This window comes from Pygoscelis adeliae, unplaced genomic scaffold (assembly GCF_000699105.1).
Source record: "Pygoscelis adeliae isolate BGI_AS28 unplaced genomic scaffold, ASM69910v1 Scaffold160, whole genome shotgun sequence".
NCBI classification, from domain to species: domain Eukaryota; kingdom Metazoa; phylum Chordata; class Aves; order Sphenisciformes; family Spheniscidae; genus Pygoscelis; species Pygoscelis adeliae.
The window spans coordinates 4,243,229-4,260,150 of NW_008824035.1; the positions used below are offsets into that span (position 1 = coordinate 4,243,229).

The window sequence follows — 16,922 nt, forward strand, 5'->3', positions numbered from 1 at the left end:
CGCGGTCCCTGGGGGGACGGGGCGGGGAGGCGCCCCGCGCGTTGGCCCGCTGCAGGCGGAGAGCCTGCTTGGTTTCCGGCCGGAGCCGGAGCGCTTGTCGTGCGCCTTTGCGTTTGTTCGTAAACACGAAGCGGCTGCAGTGAAGCTGCCACCCGTTCTCGGTGGCTGCTCTTCCTTCGTCCGTGCTCCCGGCAGCTCTTGCAGAGTTAGTGGCTTGAGCTAGGCTGCCAGCTGTTCGTCATCGTGACTTGCACCGCTTTCACAGTAACGTGACATTGATGTATACGAAGTACAGATAGTTATAAAAAGAGAGCCGTATCTTGTAGTTTAAGAAAGTAACTTCTTATTCCTCTGCACATAGAGGCACATGCATACTTTTTTGCCACTGGTACAGAAGTTTTTACTCTGCCTGTTTAAAACCTGTCAGCAAACATTTGAACTGATAAAAACTCAGTGCTGTTTTCTCTCTTACCAAAGCACCATGCTTCGACTACCTGCAGTCCGCAGGACCCTAGCTGGGGTCGCCCAGTCCTCCAAAGTGTGTGGTAAGTGTCTCTAGTTTTTGCATGTGTGTATGGTGATAAAACGAATGTACGTGTAATTGACTTATTGAAGGGCATGTATGCGTACTTCGTTTGCAGCTCTGGAATTCTATGTTATGCTGTTTATAGAACTGGAATTATATCAGTACTGTATAACTGTAAGACAAGGAGCGTGGGGTCTGACGGTTTGCATCTAGCAGTAACTGAAAGTGTTTGTTTTCTTTTTCCATGTCTCTCAGGGCGTACAACTGCGACAGCAGCCAGCAACCAAATAGAGGTGTTTGTGGATGGTCATCCGGTACTGGTGAACCCAGGAACCACAGTACTTCAGGTGTGAGGAGTGGCACGCTGAATTTTTCTTGAACTCCCCAAGTCACTTCTTGGCAGCATGTTATATTCTGTATAGTAAAAAAAACCTCTGCTGTGCTTGTCTTGCAATTTATGGGTGTTTTTGCTGACTGTGATACAGTTTCAGATGGTAGAAATCCCTGGGGGGGGAGTTCAGTGTTTGAAAAAGAAGCATCTGCCATGATTGCCTGAAAGAAGATGCATGCAGCTTGAATCCCAACTGCAAAAAATTACGCACCGCAATAACAGACTTTCAGAAATTCTGGTTGAAGTTTGAGCTCTGAACTCTACGTGACCTCTTAGTCTTTCAGAACCTGTTAATTTTGTATCTTATTAAAGTGGTGTCTCAGGTAAATGAGGGATCGTCTCCTTTTGGTTATTAGTTCTTATGATTCAGAATGCTGATCCTTTGCTGCTTTTATTCTTCTTGGTGTGGGAAGAAATGGAACCTGGATCTCCCAGCGTGTACTCAGCATTGTTGCTTTTCAGGCCAAAATTTCAAGTAGATTTTTTTTAAGATCTTCTTTTTAAGAAGCCATAAAATGAGAACGTGGTATAGTGAGTTAAAACATTAAAGTACATAGTGTTTATTTCAAAATAGATCCCTCATTCTTTGGATACAAGTTACTAATTTATTTTGGCATTAGAATGCCCCTAGCAGGACTCTAATGTAATATTTTCTTAAACGCTGTTTTTTGTTAGCTTTTTAATTTTGCTTACATGTGATAATTTTTTTGGTAGAAATTGTCAGAAAAATTAGATCTTGTTCTTTTTTTATTGAGTTCAGTGGTGTTTCTTCTGGCAGGTATAGCTAGCGCTATAGCGTAGATCCCATCAGCCATGGGGATTTTACGCAGGAAAGGCTGTCTTCCTCTGTTCTCTGGAAATCTGCTGTCTTTGTCCTCCCATCTCTTCTTCAGACATGTCATGGAAGACTGTTTCTGAGTTTGGGGTTCTACTGAAGTTGAAGATTGACTATGCTCCAGTACCTTTATAGAGAGTATTTGTGTTGCTGAATTGCCAGAAATCATTACGCCCACTGTTGTTTCCTTTATATTTTTCAAATTTTCCTCTTTTGTGCACTTTTCTTTAAATAGTGCATGCTTTCTGTAAAAGTTATTTTTATTGCTAGTGTCCTATCTATTAGAGAGAATTATTTCTATTCTTGGAGGAAAGAATGAAAGAGAGGTCAGTTGTCATCTCCTCAATCAGTTACAGATTTTGGAAAAAATGTATTTGATAGCCTGACATGTTTCTGCTTGACCACTGTTTTTTATTTATGGTCACTTCTTAAGATGAAAGGTTGAATGCACTACCTTCCTGAGCACTAACACTGTTATTCTTTGAAAAACTGAATAATGTTTTATGAGGTGGAACTGAAAGGTCTAACTAAAATTTAATTATCCTTTGTTTCTTACTCTTTATAGGCCTGTGAAAAGGCTGGAATTCAGATACCTCGGTTTTGTTACCATGATCGTCTCTCTGTTGCTGGAAACTGTAGGATGTGTCTTGTGGAAATAGAGAAAGCTCCCAAGGTATTGGATATGTTTCATAGGAATTACAATTTTTTTGCTGTGCTTAGGGCCTAGTTCAAATCTTGTAAATAATTGTTTGTACTGTCATTAGCACACAAATTGTTGTCATTCAGCTGCTGGAAGCAGGTTTTTCACTTCTTCCCACTGGACCGCAGTGATTGCCTATGGATCAAAGTCAGTTCTCAGGCGCTTATGGATTATTTTGCTCCTGGACGTGAGCATTTGATAGCTGTGCATTTTCAGTCAGATGTATTTTTATTTTCTGTAATTCATGCTTCAACCACACATTTTCAGCTGATACTACACAAATAGTAAACTTCAGATACTGTATGAATTTAGCTGTAGGATTAGCGTCTGCGGTTTCATCCTAGCTAAGTAGAGATTGTGGTTACTTACTAGTTTATGTTTTAATGCATTATGTACCATTGATGTCTGTTGTAAAATAGTAGTTGACTTCAGGATCGAAGGCTGTCTTCAGCAATATCAAGAAATCTATGCAGATAGTTGAGGCATTCTTTTGGAGTTCAGTCTTGGATTACATACTTACATTCACATATAAAACTCTAGCTCACCTCAACTTGAATTCCATAGTTTGAGCTTTGCATCTCTGGAAATGTTGGGTTATCACTGAAGATGGAAGTCATGATGGTCTATCTCGTGACGTAATTGAAAAGTAGGAGGGATTCATTTTCTGAGCAGGAGTTTTTGTTAATCTTACGACAAATTTTATTCCAAGGCTCTTTGTATAGGCTTTGTCCAAATAAATGTCTAAAATGATGCATACTCAGAACTTCCGTTCTAGAGGTTTTCCAGATCTCTGCTGAATCTCTTTGATTTGCCTTATATCTGTTACAACTGACTTTCTTCTTGCTGTTAACTACTTGAATTGGAACCTGAAAGTGTAAAATTTTCAACTTTAACAATAAATAAATCACAACTAATTAACCTTTTTATATAGCAGATTATTAATAAATATCGCTTCTAGTGACTTTGTGGGTTAGATTTTCTTCTTTTTTTTCCTTGCAGATACCTTTTTATTTCTACAACATATTGAATTAATAACAGATGCCTGTGTAAGAATTTGGGGGGAGAGGTTGGGGTTTGTGCCCATGTTGAGAAGAAATATGTTGCGTTCATGCTTGCTTTGTATGATTGCAGCCAGTTGCTGCTTGTGCAATGCCAGTTATGAAGGGCTGGAACATACTGACAAACTCTGAGAAGTCCAGGAAAGCAAGGTACCTTTTAGCCTCCTATAGCTGATTAGTTGTACTGTCTGCTAAATGATGTGAAGTTGACATTAACTTTAATTCCTGAACCCAACAGAGAGGGTGTAATGGAGTTCCTGCTGGCAAATCACCCATTGGACTGTCCTATCTGTGATCAGGGTGGAGAATGTGATCTACAGGTACAACATCCAATTAAATTGTCTAGACTTATGTATTAATACTGTTGTCTTAGGTGAAATTGTGCTTTCCAGCAGCCTGGATATGTCTGTTTTCTGTGGTCTGTTCTAGGATCAATCAATGATGTTTGGCAGCGATAGGAGTAGATTTAGAGAGGGAAAACGTGCTGTGGAGGACAAGAACATTGGCCCATTAGTCAAAACAATCATGACTCGGTGTATACAGTGCACTCGATGTATCAGGTAATGTCCTTTTTTTTTTTCTTTTTCTTCACTGGAGAGAGTACTGAGCAGGTGTATTTATAGCAGTTTGTTACTTGTGAAAGAAACACCATGAGAGGCAGTCAATTTTTCTTATTTCTTTACTGACTGTACTGAAGAATTTTATTTCTGGTAAGGACTGATGGCTGGTTTCCCAGAGGTACCAGACAGCTGTCATGCAGGAAATGGAGAGAGGTGGCCAAAACATGAAAGTGAAATCGGAATTCTACAGGGCAGAACTGGTCCCATGGTGTTAGTGCCAGAGTGGATTTTAAAACATTAATAAGTGACTTCCTCAGCCACAGTTGCAAGATTTATTTATTCTTGACAGCTTCTGGTAGCTGTATTTATGCTGTTCTGTAGTCCTGAGATTCAGTACCAGCTAACTTGAGCCAGATGGAAAAGAATACAATGTACCCGCCTAATTCTAGAAAGAACTTGTTAGTTAGGACTAATCTTGGACTCAGACTGTGAAGTTCAATGAGCACTGAACTGCTCTGTTTTTTGATTTAACTCCACCTAGTTTTTGTACCCTTGTCTGAATGAAATTCTGCGGATGTATAGTCCGCATGTGATGCACTGACTAATGTGTCTAAAATTGTTTTCTTCTTTCAGGTGTATGAACTAAAGCTAATGTTTTATCTTAAGAAAATGAGATAAGGGTTGAAAAATGTGCTATGTTGCTGCTGTTGTACATTCCAGATTTGTTTTTCATTCTTTTTGCATCTACTAGGTTTGCTAGTGAGGTTGCAGGGGTAGATGACTTGGGAACAACCGGAAGAGGAAACGATATGCAAGTTGGTACTTACGTTGAAAAAATGTTCATGTCTGAGTTATCAGGAAATATTATTGACATCTGCCCAGTTGGTGCTCTTACCTCCAAGCCATATGCCTTTACTGCACGCCCATGGGAGACAAGGTATGTATCTTAACTCCTACTGAAGATGCAGCTTTCTCTGTTTCTGTCATACACTTTATCTTAGAATATGTCCATCTGTGATACCAAGGGTTTTCTCTGATTTTTATTCTCTGCGTTTTTGTTGTAGACTTTTCCATAGGCCGAATCTAACACACATTCTGTTATTTACTTACAGCTCATTCAAGAAAAGGAAGAATGTTATAGTTTGTAGACTGTTCCCTTATTTTTATTCTTAACATGTTTTGGACTTGTAGGTTGTGCTGATTGCTCAGTAAAAAAAAAAGTGTATAAAGGAAAATTCAAATTCACTAACTCAGTAACTGCTGAGGATATTATTTAAAATATCTTGTGAAACTAAGCTCTTATATGTATATCTAAAGCTAAACCTAAAGCGCTATTTTTTTTCTGTTTGTGTTTTTGTTTGTTACGCGGTCTGTTGCTGCTTGCTAGAAAACTGCAAATGGTTTATTTGTTCTTCTAAACAGGAAGGTAGAGTCAATTGATGTTCTTGATGCAGTTGGAAGCAACATTGTAGTGAGCACAAGAACTGGAGAAGTGATGAGAATTTTGCCAAGGCTGCATGAAGATATCAACGAGGAATGGATATCTGACAAAACGAGGTGCGTGGGAGGTGTTTGTACCCACGTGTACGTTTATGCATGCATTAAAGGCACACTTCGCAGAACCAGAAATGTGGACAGTAGCACTGACTTCTGGATTCCACTGTTAATATTCTAAAGCTATAATAAAGAATAATTGGTAAAATATGTTTTTAAAACTATAATTGAAGTTACTGAGTTTTCTAATGTTTTCAGTTTTGTAGCTTTTTTTTCAGTAATTTTTTTATTTGTATCACAGGTTTTTTTGCTTGTTTTTGAAAAGGAAAAGTTAAACTTTCAGGGGAAATATTTCTTGTGTTTCTCTTCTGTAATCACTGCAAGCTGTTAGAAAACTCAGTCTTAGAAAATATTTGGTATACACAATTATCTTTGTCTTTGCTCTTTAATAATGTTAGTGGTGTTCACTTAGGTTTGCTTATGATGGTCTGAAGCGTCAGAGACTTACTCAGCCAATGATTAAAAATGAGAAAGGACTATTTGTTTATGCTTCATGGGAGGATGTATTAACTCGTGTTGCTGGTGTGGTAAGAACAATTTTCAATATATGTAGCATAAAATTAATTTCAAAGCTGGACATATTACAATGATTAATATGAAAACAGTTATATAGAAAAGGGCTTTTTTCTGTAAGGTTAGAGGGGAGCATTTGACTTCTAATCCATTGTATTTCCACTTAAATTTTTTCTTTTGAATATTATTTGCTGTTTTCATGGATTAGACCATCTGAAGAACTTAGTCTTATCATGATTTCATTTGGGGCATTGGGAGAGAAACTACTTTTATTTAAATAGGAAACTAAACTGTTCCTTCAGAAATTTAGGAGGAACCAACTTTCCTGAATTACTCTAATCTGTCTGAAGACTTCTTTAAATTTATTTAAACTGTACTATCACCACTTTTGCCATCAAAGCCATTAATTCTGTATTACTCGTATCTGAATTGTGCTTGCCTCAGTGCTTTCTCTGTGGTGATTGATTCTCCTGCTCAAACGAAGTGCTGCATGACTGCTCAGGATTTTGATTAAAAATTTTACTTGGGACAAAGTAGAGTTGAATAACTGTAATTGAACTTCCCTCAAGGATGTTTTTGCCTGTGGTACAGTAGCAGGGTTTGTTATGAAAGCTATTGCTTCTCAGATAATACCTTTGAGTTGAGCTTGCTACCTGAGCTTGTGTTATGGAAGTTTGTATTCTGTCTGCACTGTAGCTTCATTAAAATAAAAGCATTCACCAATCTTCCTCTCCTCACCACACCAAATGAGAATTAGCCACATCTGAGCAATAACTCAAGTGGGAGAGGCCTGCATAGAATACAGAGAGCTGTTCTTTGCTTATCATGAGTTCTGAAGGAGCTGGAGTTGCTGCCTTGCGGAAGTCAGACACTGCTGATCACTTTGTGCTGCTCCAGGCTTGCAGTTGCACTGCTGGCTTTGGCACATCCTAATGTAACAAACATTTACCTGGGCCAAATGGGAATTTATTTCAATGGTTTCTTTTGCTTAAGTTTATACTTTCTCTCTCTTCAGCTACAGGCTGTCAAAGGGAAGGAAGTAGCAGCAATTGTAGGAGGACTGGTGGATGCAGAAGCGCTAATCGCTCTGAAAGATTTATTGAATAGAGTAAATTGTGATATGCTTTGCACTGAAGAGGTCTTCCCTACTGCCGGAGCTGGGTAAGTGTTCAGGCAAAGTATGTTTGTAATTAGTATGTTAATAAACTTTCCAGTCTGCAAATCATCTCATTGTAAGATTCTGAAATGACCAAGGATAGCAATTGCTGATGCATTAGCAGGTTTTGTTTGAATTTACAATATTCATTTATAGACAGTATTTATGGATTATGAGTTGATACATAGTCTCTACTACAGCAAGGGTTGCACACTTTACTGTATGTTGAGGCTGCTGCAGTTTAACAGTAGGCTACTGAAAGCCAGTTACACGCTGTTGTAAGTTGGATAACTTAACCTATTTCTATTTGTGTTGTGAAAACCATAGTACAATTAGGACCTTGTAAACTGTAATAGCAGATGAAGTTTGTGAAGGCTGACAATAACTGTAAATGTAGGAGATATCCACATTGTAATTCCTTATATGTTTTGCTGTCTCTGATACTCATGAAAGAGAGAAGCTCTTACTTTTTGTTTGGGTTAGTGATTTGGATTGAGAAATCTCTTCTTTCCCTTTCTTTTCCTGAGATGAAAAAATATTTTGAGCACCTAGAATCTTTACCATATCTTCATTCCTTCCCTTTACTGAATTCTCATCCTCTTTCTTACATCTTTTTGTTATAGCACAGATTTACGCTCTAACTACCTGCTTAATACCAAGATTGCCGGAGTGGAGGAGGCAGATGTCCTGCTTCTGGTTGGCACCAATCCACGCTTTGAGGCACCGCTTTTTAATGCTAGAATTCGAAAGAGGTTTGTATTCCTTGGTGGTGAATAAGCATGCAAATCCATCTGGATTTGATACAGTGCTCAGGTGGAGCCACAGGCAGTAAGTTGGGAGCGTTTGTCCAGACAGACTCACTGGATTTAGTTCACCTTTTAGTAAAGGGAATGGTGATACATGTGTACAAAAAAGGGATCTCTTCTCCCTGTAGTATATAGCTATGTTTTGTTCATTCTCACTTTGAGATTTTATGTAAGTTCATATGCTCAGACATTTATTCCTCTGTTACATTACACAGACACCTCAAATCTTCTTACAGAAGTTTGTTAAAGCATATTCCTTAAAGAATTATTTTCAGCATCAGTTTGCTGCTTTTTGTATTGTTGTAACAAATCAGACTTGCTGATTTTAGAAGTGGTCATTCAAGTTTAACATTTTCTTTGGCAAGTAATGTGACTTTCCCAAACTTTTGAACATAGCTAATGCAATTTAATAAGATACGTCAGCAGGAGACAAATGAGGTTTATAAAAGCCCTGTCCTTCCTAATGCTGGGATCTTCCAAAATATATCATTTTAAACAATAGTGGCCTTAAAATTTTGAGAGGAAAAAATGCAATGAAATTTATGAACGGTTCATATATCTTTAAGTCTGTGCTATGAGAAGCTGCAAAAAAGGAAAAATCTCTAACCGAATAAATTTTTTCTCTGGTTATCTAAGAAATAAGTGGATTTCTAAAACCGTGTGCACTGTCAAATTCAGAATTCTTTCCTCCTACAAATGACTTTAATTTAAATTCTGAAGTAACTAAGAGTTAAGTCAAGCTAAATAAACTTAATAGTAGCTGTAGGTGTGGGGGTTTTTTGTTTTTGCCTAACACTGGAAAAGATGATTTAAAGTTGTAGCACCTCATTTTGTGCAACCCTTTTTTCCACTGAATTGACCGACATTTGAGGGGAGGAGGGAGTTGAGTTATGAACTTCTCATGTAAGGCGTGTTGCTGCAGTGGTCCCACAATGGACATAAATAGTCCTCCTAAAAAAACCTTAAGCTTGCTTAACAGTCAGAATAATGCTAAACTGCATGTTACCAAAACAATGAATGCCGTTTAAATTCCTTTGAAAGAATTTGCATCCTATTTCAAGTCATTGCTAAAATTATAATTAGTGGCTTTGGTTGAGTAAAACTCTGTATTTCTTTGATTTTTATAAAATGTTTGCTGTGTTTTCAGCTGGCTTCACAATGACTTGCAAGTGGCCCTTGTTGGCTCTCTGGTGAATTTGACCTACACATATGATCATCTAGGAGAGTCCCCACAGACACTCCAGGACATTGCTTCTGGAAAACATGCATTCTCCAAGGTATGCACAACTTGAGTGTGACGGTTAAATTTCAGATGTATTGAATAATAATCTGAATTTCCCACAGAGATAGATTTGAAGAGAAGTACCATGTTGTATACGGAGTTATTTGCTTTTAATCAAATGCAGAGATGAGGTAATGATTAGTGTCCACCAAGTATGTGTGAACTGTTCAATATATTCGGGTGTGTAAAACTTTGCAGTGCAGGAAACTCCTGGAATATTTCTTGATATAAAACAGGCTATTTCAGCCGCTGCTGTTGCCATTTAAATGCCTGGTTATCGAGAGGATAGTTCTGTATTGACAGGGTAGCGTACTGCTTGTAGCAGTTTCTTCTGGCTTTATGTCTAAATGAAACAATGACCATTTCAGAACCGTAGCTTTGCATGGAAGACTTAGTAGAAATTATGGGATTTATTACATTATCTGCACCAAGAATTGTCTTCAGAGCCTTGGAATGAATTTATCGATTCTTTACTTGCACAGGTCCTCGACCAGGCCAAAAAGCCAATGGTGGTGGTAGGTAGTGCAGCACTGCAGCGCAGTGACGGAGCAGCTATCCATGCTGCCGTTTCCACCATTGCACAAAACGCCAGGACTAAGAGTGGTGTTGGTTCTGATTGGAAAGTCATGAACATCCTCCACAGGTTTGCTTTAAAGCTTTTTTGGAAGCCACTTTAATTCACACTGGGCCTACACAAGTTATCACAATGTATGTGTGCAGATTTCTTTGTGTACACACTAGCGGCTTATCAGGTTAGAACCTGTAGGGAATATTAAAAAATAGAAGTACAAACTAGCAGAAACTTTTTAATAAAAATGGGTTCCTTGACCTGGCAAACTTTTCACGTTCTCCATGAGGTTTTATTAATCTGTATATTTAAATGTAGAACTTCAACTTTAAACTTAGAGGTATAGAATACAAGAGAGCTTAATAACATACCACAGTGCTCGGTAGAATGCACAGCAGACCAGTGTCACTTGCTAAATGATTACTTTTTATCTAGAGGATGAAAAACAAACAAAATGGCAGGAGTATTTAAATAATATGGTTTCTTACAATAATCCTTTTACTGTTCAGTTTCTTAACTGAATAGTTAATAGAAAACCTTCGAAGCTTTTCATTTTAGGGCTTTTGATCTTACTCAGTTTATTGGGATATTATTCCTTTTAATAGGCAAGCTTCTTTTGGGACAGTCCTTCCCGACTTTCTTTCTAAAACTCTGTCTATCACATGGACTAGCTCTGTAAAGGAAAGATTATTTCAGCAAATGTAGGGGCGCTCAGATTCAGAGACTCAACAAAGTCCTTCTGCCAAAAGCAGGTTCATTGTTGTAAAACTAGTATAGCAAGAGCAGGGCTTGGTCCTCTGAAGGAAACTTGAATACAAAATCCTGCTGTTGATACTGAAACATTTAATACCAAAACACTGATATGTTAAAGAACACTCATGATACCTTTTTTTACATGTGGTTTGGCAGTCTTTCATATTACTGACTTTCATGCTTTTGGTGCGCCATCCTTTCTACTTTAAGTGTGAAAACCAGCTTAACTTATTGGAACCTCTATGTTTGACTACGTCAGACAAACAGTAACATTGAAAGATCTGTACTCTACAGAGAGAATCTTTTTTTCTTTTAAATATAATTGTAAGTCTGGCACCTGATTATGCAGGATTATGCAAAACTGTTTCTTTGGACAAGAAAAAGACTGCCAGAAAACGACAATGATTATTTCATTCTTTTGAAAGTATTTTTATGTGTGAATAAATGAATAGTGATGAAATAGTGGTCTTAAGTCTTAGATGCTTCGGAGTAGCTGATGGTCCAGTAGCTGGTCTTTCATCTTCCATGTGAGTGCCCTAAATTAAAGGCCTGTTGAGTTAAATTCATAGCTGAAATGTGAACCTTGATGTTCCAGATGACAAGTGAGCTGCCTGCCACTAGGCCCTGCCCTGGAACGTCTGCCTTTATTTTGCTATCCCATCTTAAATAGGTGAGATTCCCCATGAAAACTTCAAATGGCATCAGTTTGTCAAAATGCAAAACCAGCCTGATATTCTATCAAATACTCTGACAAAATTTTCAGCTGCCTTTATGCTTCATTTTTGTCCTGTTACTGTTAGAGACCTCTTATGGCCCTTTGAAATACTTAGTCAAAAAAAGAAGTTAGGTCTGTTCTGATGGGAGAAGGAGAATTCTGAAATAACTTAAAGTCATAATGTGTTTTTTCCTACAGGGTTGCAAGCCAGGTAGCTGCTTTGGATCTGGGTTTCAAACCAGGAGTGGAGGCGATTAGGAAAAATCCTCCCAAAGTATTGTATCTCTTGGGAGCAGATTCGGGTTGTATAACACGTCAGGATTTGCCAAAGGATTGTTTTATCATCTATCAAGGTAATTAGTAGATGTAAATTAAGAAATGTTGCTATCTAATAGCTGGAGAGAAAGCCTAAAAGTGGCATATTCTTACAAACATATCTGACCCTTTGATAAATTCTAGCCTTCCATTTCTTGGCAGAAAATAAACTTCCAACACATAACTGAGATACTAGTTACCTGTTTCTTAGGTAAAAATGAGAAACTGTTGATGAGTAGTAAGGGAATACAAACCAGCTAGGTCTTCTGGAGCACAGCTTCAAACCTGGCAGACAAAATGGCGTCGGTTCCCAGCTGTTCTATCGTACCAAAACATGGTCTTACCGTAATTCAGTAAGCATCCTTGTTCCAGGAGCCCCCCAAAGCTGAGTGACTGTAGAGACTGAACTACCATTTACTACTGCTTGTAGTCTGTTCATTCTCCCCAGAGTATTAGGCAAGTAAGACCTCAGAGCAGTCAGCCGAATAGGCTTTGTATTACTGGTTAAGCGAACCTTAAACTCCTTTTTTCTGGGAACACAGAAATTCTGTACTGTGTTAATAAAGCATTTCTTTTTATTTTGACTTACTTATGTCTTGTATGGTGGTATACTGTTTCCTCTTTCCATGTATATAGGACATCATGGGGATGTGGGAGCTCCTATGGCTGATGTTATTCTCCCAGGAGCAGCATATACAGAGAAGGCGGCCACATACGTGAATACTGAGGGTAGGGCCCAGCAGACAAGAGTAGCTGTAACACCTCCTGGGATGGCAAGGGAAGACTGGAGAATTATTAGAGCTGTCTCTGAGGTACTGTTGCCGTTATAAATTGCTTCTAATAAAAGTATACTGAGAGGTTAAGTTCCTTTTATATTGAAAGTATTTCGAAAGAAGAGGTACATTTTCAGGGAAATACATGACTGTAGTCTTAAGAAGTAATGTTTTGTATTGAATCCTTTGTTAATTCTGAGAGTTAAATCATACTGTTTCCCTTTTGAGGATAGCACTAATATTGTAGCTGCCGTATGCTATTGGAATGCATAATGGGTGAAGCTTTGCAAATTCTGTTGGTCTTCATGAAGTGCTTTAGAGGAAACGGGTGGGAGGATGCAGTTTCTTGCTTTTTAGAAAGAAAACAGCATGAACTCGGAGGACAGGATCTGGTATCATTAGATAAGGTCAAATACATGCTTACTAGTCACTGGGAACAAGATGCATTGATAATTGCATCAACTTTTATCACATTTGGTGGTAAGCTAGGGAAAGTACAAGTGACGTCTGTATGGAAGGAGAAGAGTACTTCTCGTCTTTCTCTTTTTTTCCTTTGTATAGCAAACAGGACAACCTAGTTTTTTAACATGGGGAAGTCTTAACTGTAGGCATCAGACTTCCAACAGAATACTGTGACTTTGCTTCCGTTTGTACGTTATAACTGCCTGTGTTCCCAGGAGTGTAGATTTTTCCTGATTTTACTTTAGGTATGTTAATGGATTGGTAAGCTAAACCCCACTATGTATTAAATCCCTAGACTTGATGGAATTTCTTTCTGTGAATCTCTTAGTTGGCTGGTATGACCTTGCCTTACGAGAACCTTGATCAAATACGCAAGCGTTTAGAAGAAGTATCTCCTAATCTAGTTCGATACGATGATGTGGAAGAGGCTAACTACTTCAACCAGGCAAATGAATTGTCAAAGGTAACAAAACTAAAGCATCTGGGCATGATTTAGTGCTGTTATGTAGTTTGATGCTTTTTAAAGAAATGGGCCTTCTTCATACGTAGTACTACAAGCATTCTTTGACCTGCATTGAATGCTGAATTCACTAAACAAATGCTTTGGTAATGAGTTCCTATCATAAAGCTGACTCTCTTTTTTCTCTTTTTTTTTTTTTCTCTCCCCTTTCCTGCCACAGTTAGTGAAGCAACAGCTTCTTGCTGATCCTCTTGTTCCACCTCAGCTCACAATAAAAGACTTTTATATGACAGGTATGTCTAGGATGGCCTTTCCATTCTGAAATCAGCAATACATTTTACTTAGCTTTACAGTAAGACTCTTAGGAGGCATTTAAAGCTTTCCACTAAGATGTGTAGGATTTGAGTCTTTTGAAGAAACAAAATTTTCCAGTAAAAGATTTGGAATTTGCATAAAGCACAGACTATTGGACAGTATTTTCAACTAAGCAATTTTCTTTATCCTCTTTGTATGCAGTCCTGTACTAAGTCTCTTTTATATTGTGTCTGTGTATCATTTTGAAAATGAACAGTTATAACACACTGACATGTGTTTGGATTTTTTCAGATTCAATCAGTAGAGCATCCCAGACAATGGCCAAGTGTGTGAAAGCTGTTGTTGAAGGTGCACATGCAGTAGAAGAGCCAGCCAGCTGCTAGAGACTGATCAGACTGCTACCACCTCCATCCAAGAATTTGTTGCAGTTAACTGCTGTGACTGATTATTTTTTTTCAGTATCTATTTGCTAGGTCGTTGTATTTTTCTGTTCTTCATTCACATTTTCATCAGCTCAAATAGTCCCATAATATTACAGGACTGTTGTTGTGTCTGAGAGAACATGCAGCACTCAACTTACTGTACCCAGAGGCAGAGTACATGATGATTGTATACAAATAAATTATAATACCAAACAATCCATTACCTATGTGATTCATATCGCTCTCACTTCTTGCATGAAAAGAACTCGGTAAGCAACTCAGACTCAGTAAGTCTTGATTTGCTAGGAACAAGTTTACATGGCAAAAATACTAGATTGTAACCTTCTTCCAGAGTATCCAGGTATCTTAATTTTAAGCACTGGTGAGAGTGTGAACATGCTATTTTTGTAATGCACTTTCAGACCAAGTTGTTCCTCTTTTGAGTCAAGCATACCTGGTTTATGTCAGTGTTCAGACCTACCACTGCTCTAGATATTTGTATGTTTCTCCATTTCATTTCAGTTGAAAAACTACTCATAGAGGAAATAAAAATAATTTTGATGTCGTGAAAAAGAAAAGCAATTTTCACACAGCTTCCTCATATTGAACTGTTTTAAAAATTCAGCAAAAAGATAAAGGCCTATAGCTACACCAGTTCAAATACAGAAAAGATCTCAGTTTCTCTGTGCGCTGATCTTTTTATAGCAAAGTGGGGGAAGGGATTGTGTGTGCTGTTGTGGGTGGATTGGTTTTTTTTTGTGTGGTGGTTTTTTTTTTTTTTAAGCTTTAGAATGACTTCAGCATAGCGACTCTCTCCTCTGTTACGTTGGTTAATGTAAATTTGGAAGAAAGATAGCTTGCTCTTCAACAGGCTACCAGAGTAATAAGGTTTGGAGTAATCCTTCCAGGAATCATGCACATCCAACTTTATTTAAAAAAAAAAAGTTAATTTTGCATGAGGAAAAAGCTACATTTTCCAGTGTAGAATAATACTGAGTGCATGAGTGTGCCGCTATTCAAGCCTTAGCTTTATAGAATTCCTTCTTTCTTCCATGTTTGAAATTTTTCAGTAACAAGCAAGTAATTTTTAAAATCGTTTTCCTTCTGCCCAGGAAGAAGACTCTTCCTGGTTATCCTGGTATAGCCCAGTGTCCTTACACTAGCTGACTAGGTCTTAAATATTGGACATGGTTTGACTCAGCTTGCCATCTTCCAGTTACCAACAGGGTCAGTTCTCTTGGTGGTACAAAATAAAGACAACTATTCACTTTATTCAAAGATACTACTATGCATGTTAATGAGACATCTAGAAATCCTGTAGTCTCTTTTTAATGCGGCAGTTCACAGGACCCCACAGTGTGTATGTCCATATGTGTGACCAAGTACAGCATTAAACCTTCATGTTGTCCTTGTGGGATGTTACTTCTTTAGGAGGAAGAGGGGTTTGTGGCAGGGACATAGCAAAAGAAGAATTTGTGTGAAAACATATGCCAAAAGCAAGGCAGTTGGCTCTTCTCACAGATGGTAGGTTTAAGAGGAAAGGGTGTAGCTGAATCCTATATTCAGTAAAACATTTGGTTCTCAGGATGAAAACCTTATTTTTTTTTCCTGAAAATCCGTGTTGTACAAACACAGAGGAATAATTTCAGCTGTGCAGCAAGTCAGCTACCATTTCTTCACTTAAAAAATTATAAAGGTTCAAAAGCTTTAGAGAAATTTTTTTTTTTTGCCTTAAATGTTATAGCATTATTTAACTCTGGGAGCTCTCACACACATTACTTTTTTGGGTTTTTTGAAAGCTCTGCATCCTTCAGTTAGTGTATATAGGAGATCCTTATTTCTATTCAAAAAGTGTCCAGCCCTTATCTTGAAAGACATAGAAGTACATGCGGTACTGTCTGTCCTGCTTCTACCTTCTTCCTCACCTAACCAGTCACCGAGTATAGAACTTTTCAGCCAAACTTAATAATAGCAACAAGGCTCTTCATGAATTTGACTGTTGGAAACTAGATAGTAAAGAGAAATCTAAAGTGGCATTCTTATCAACTGAGTTTACAGTGTAGCCCTTCCCTTATCTATCTCTTCTGTTTGTTCTGGTGGCTGGACAGTCAGTTCACATGTGGACTTTTACTCAGCTAGCAATTAAAGGATAGCAGGGGTCTGCAAAGGAATGGAGGTGATGTAGCCTGGGCAAAGTATTGGAACAGAAATGTACAGAAACAGGGCTATTTGTGCAACTTAGTTCTGTTTATTAAAAAAAAAAACAACTAACAGTTAATGCTACTACTTGCTGGTTCTGAAGCTGCAACCTCAGATTAAAGCAGAGCATTATGAGAAGGTGGCAATGAAGAGCTGGGATGACGGGAGATGAACACGCTCAAAGTATTGTTCTTAACTGTTAAAGCAAGAGCTTATTAGTGACGTGATAGATTGCCTGAACGGTCAGTTCTGCTGATGCAGCTAACCTCCAAATGCAATGCTGGTGGCTGCGTTTATCCAGACTCTGTTGGGGGGTGAGCAGGGGGTTTACTGTAATTCATTTTAAAGCTAAGACCAGAACTGCAGGTGATTTAATTCCCCAAATGCAGCCCTAGTACCACCTGGTGGCCAACTGGCAGAATTTCTCACTGGTTGCATCGCCAGTTACGGTCCAGTAACCTTTATCTCACTTCTTCCTGTATGCGCCTTGCCTGCACAGGCAGCGCAAGAAAGAACAGGTAGGTGTCTGGGAGAGAGATGGATGGGTTTCGTCATTAAG

At 38.3% G+C, this 16,922-nt stretch overlaps 1 protein-coding gene across 1 annotated transcript; it reads left to right on the forward strand.

The window, feature by feature from the left end:
* The first annotated feature begins 478 nt into the window (after positions 1-478).
* Positions 479-14,842, forward strand: NDUFS1 (NADH dehydrogenase (ubiquinone) Fe-S protein 1, 75kDa (NADH-coenzyme Q reductase)). Its single transcript, XM_009332086.1, has 18 exons — positions 479-545; positions 782-873; positions 2,318-2,425; positions 3,584-3,660; positions 3,749-3,830; positions 3,940-4,070; positions 4,822-5,007; positions 5,493-5,627; positions 6,037-6,151; positions 7,153-7,298; positions 7,917-8,045; positions 9,247-9,376; positions 9,864-10,024; positions 11,616-11,770; positions 12,369-12,544; positions 13,296-13,430; positions 13,648-13,720; positions 14,034-14,842. The coding sequence occupies exons 1-18, from the start codon at positions 482-484 to the stop codon at positions 14,123-14,125; spliced, it is 2,187 nt and encodes a 728-aa protein (XP_009330361.1). The 5' UTR covers positions 479-481; the 3' UTR covers positions 14,126-14,842.
* The last annotated feature ends 2,080 nt before the right edge of the window (positions 14,843-16,922 follow it).

Excerpts from the sequence above, each read along its gene's own strand:
- NDUFS1 (XM_009332086.1), top strand. The coding sequence starts at position 482 with ATGCTTCGACTACCTGCAGTCCGCAGGACCCTAGCTGGGGTCGCCCAG. Across the intron at positions 4,071-4,821 it reads CAGTGCACTCGATGTATCAG|GTTTGCTAGTGAGGTTGCAG; the intron begins GTAATGTCCTTT and ends TGCATCTACTAG. Across the intron at positions 6,152-7,152 it reads TAACTCGTGTTGCTGGTGTG|CTACAGGCTGTCAAAGGGAA; the intron begins GTAAGAACAATT and ends CTCTCTCTTCAG.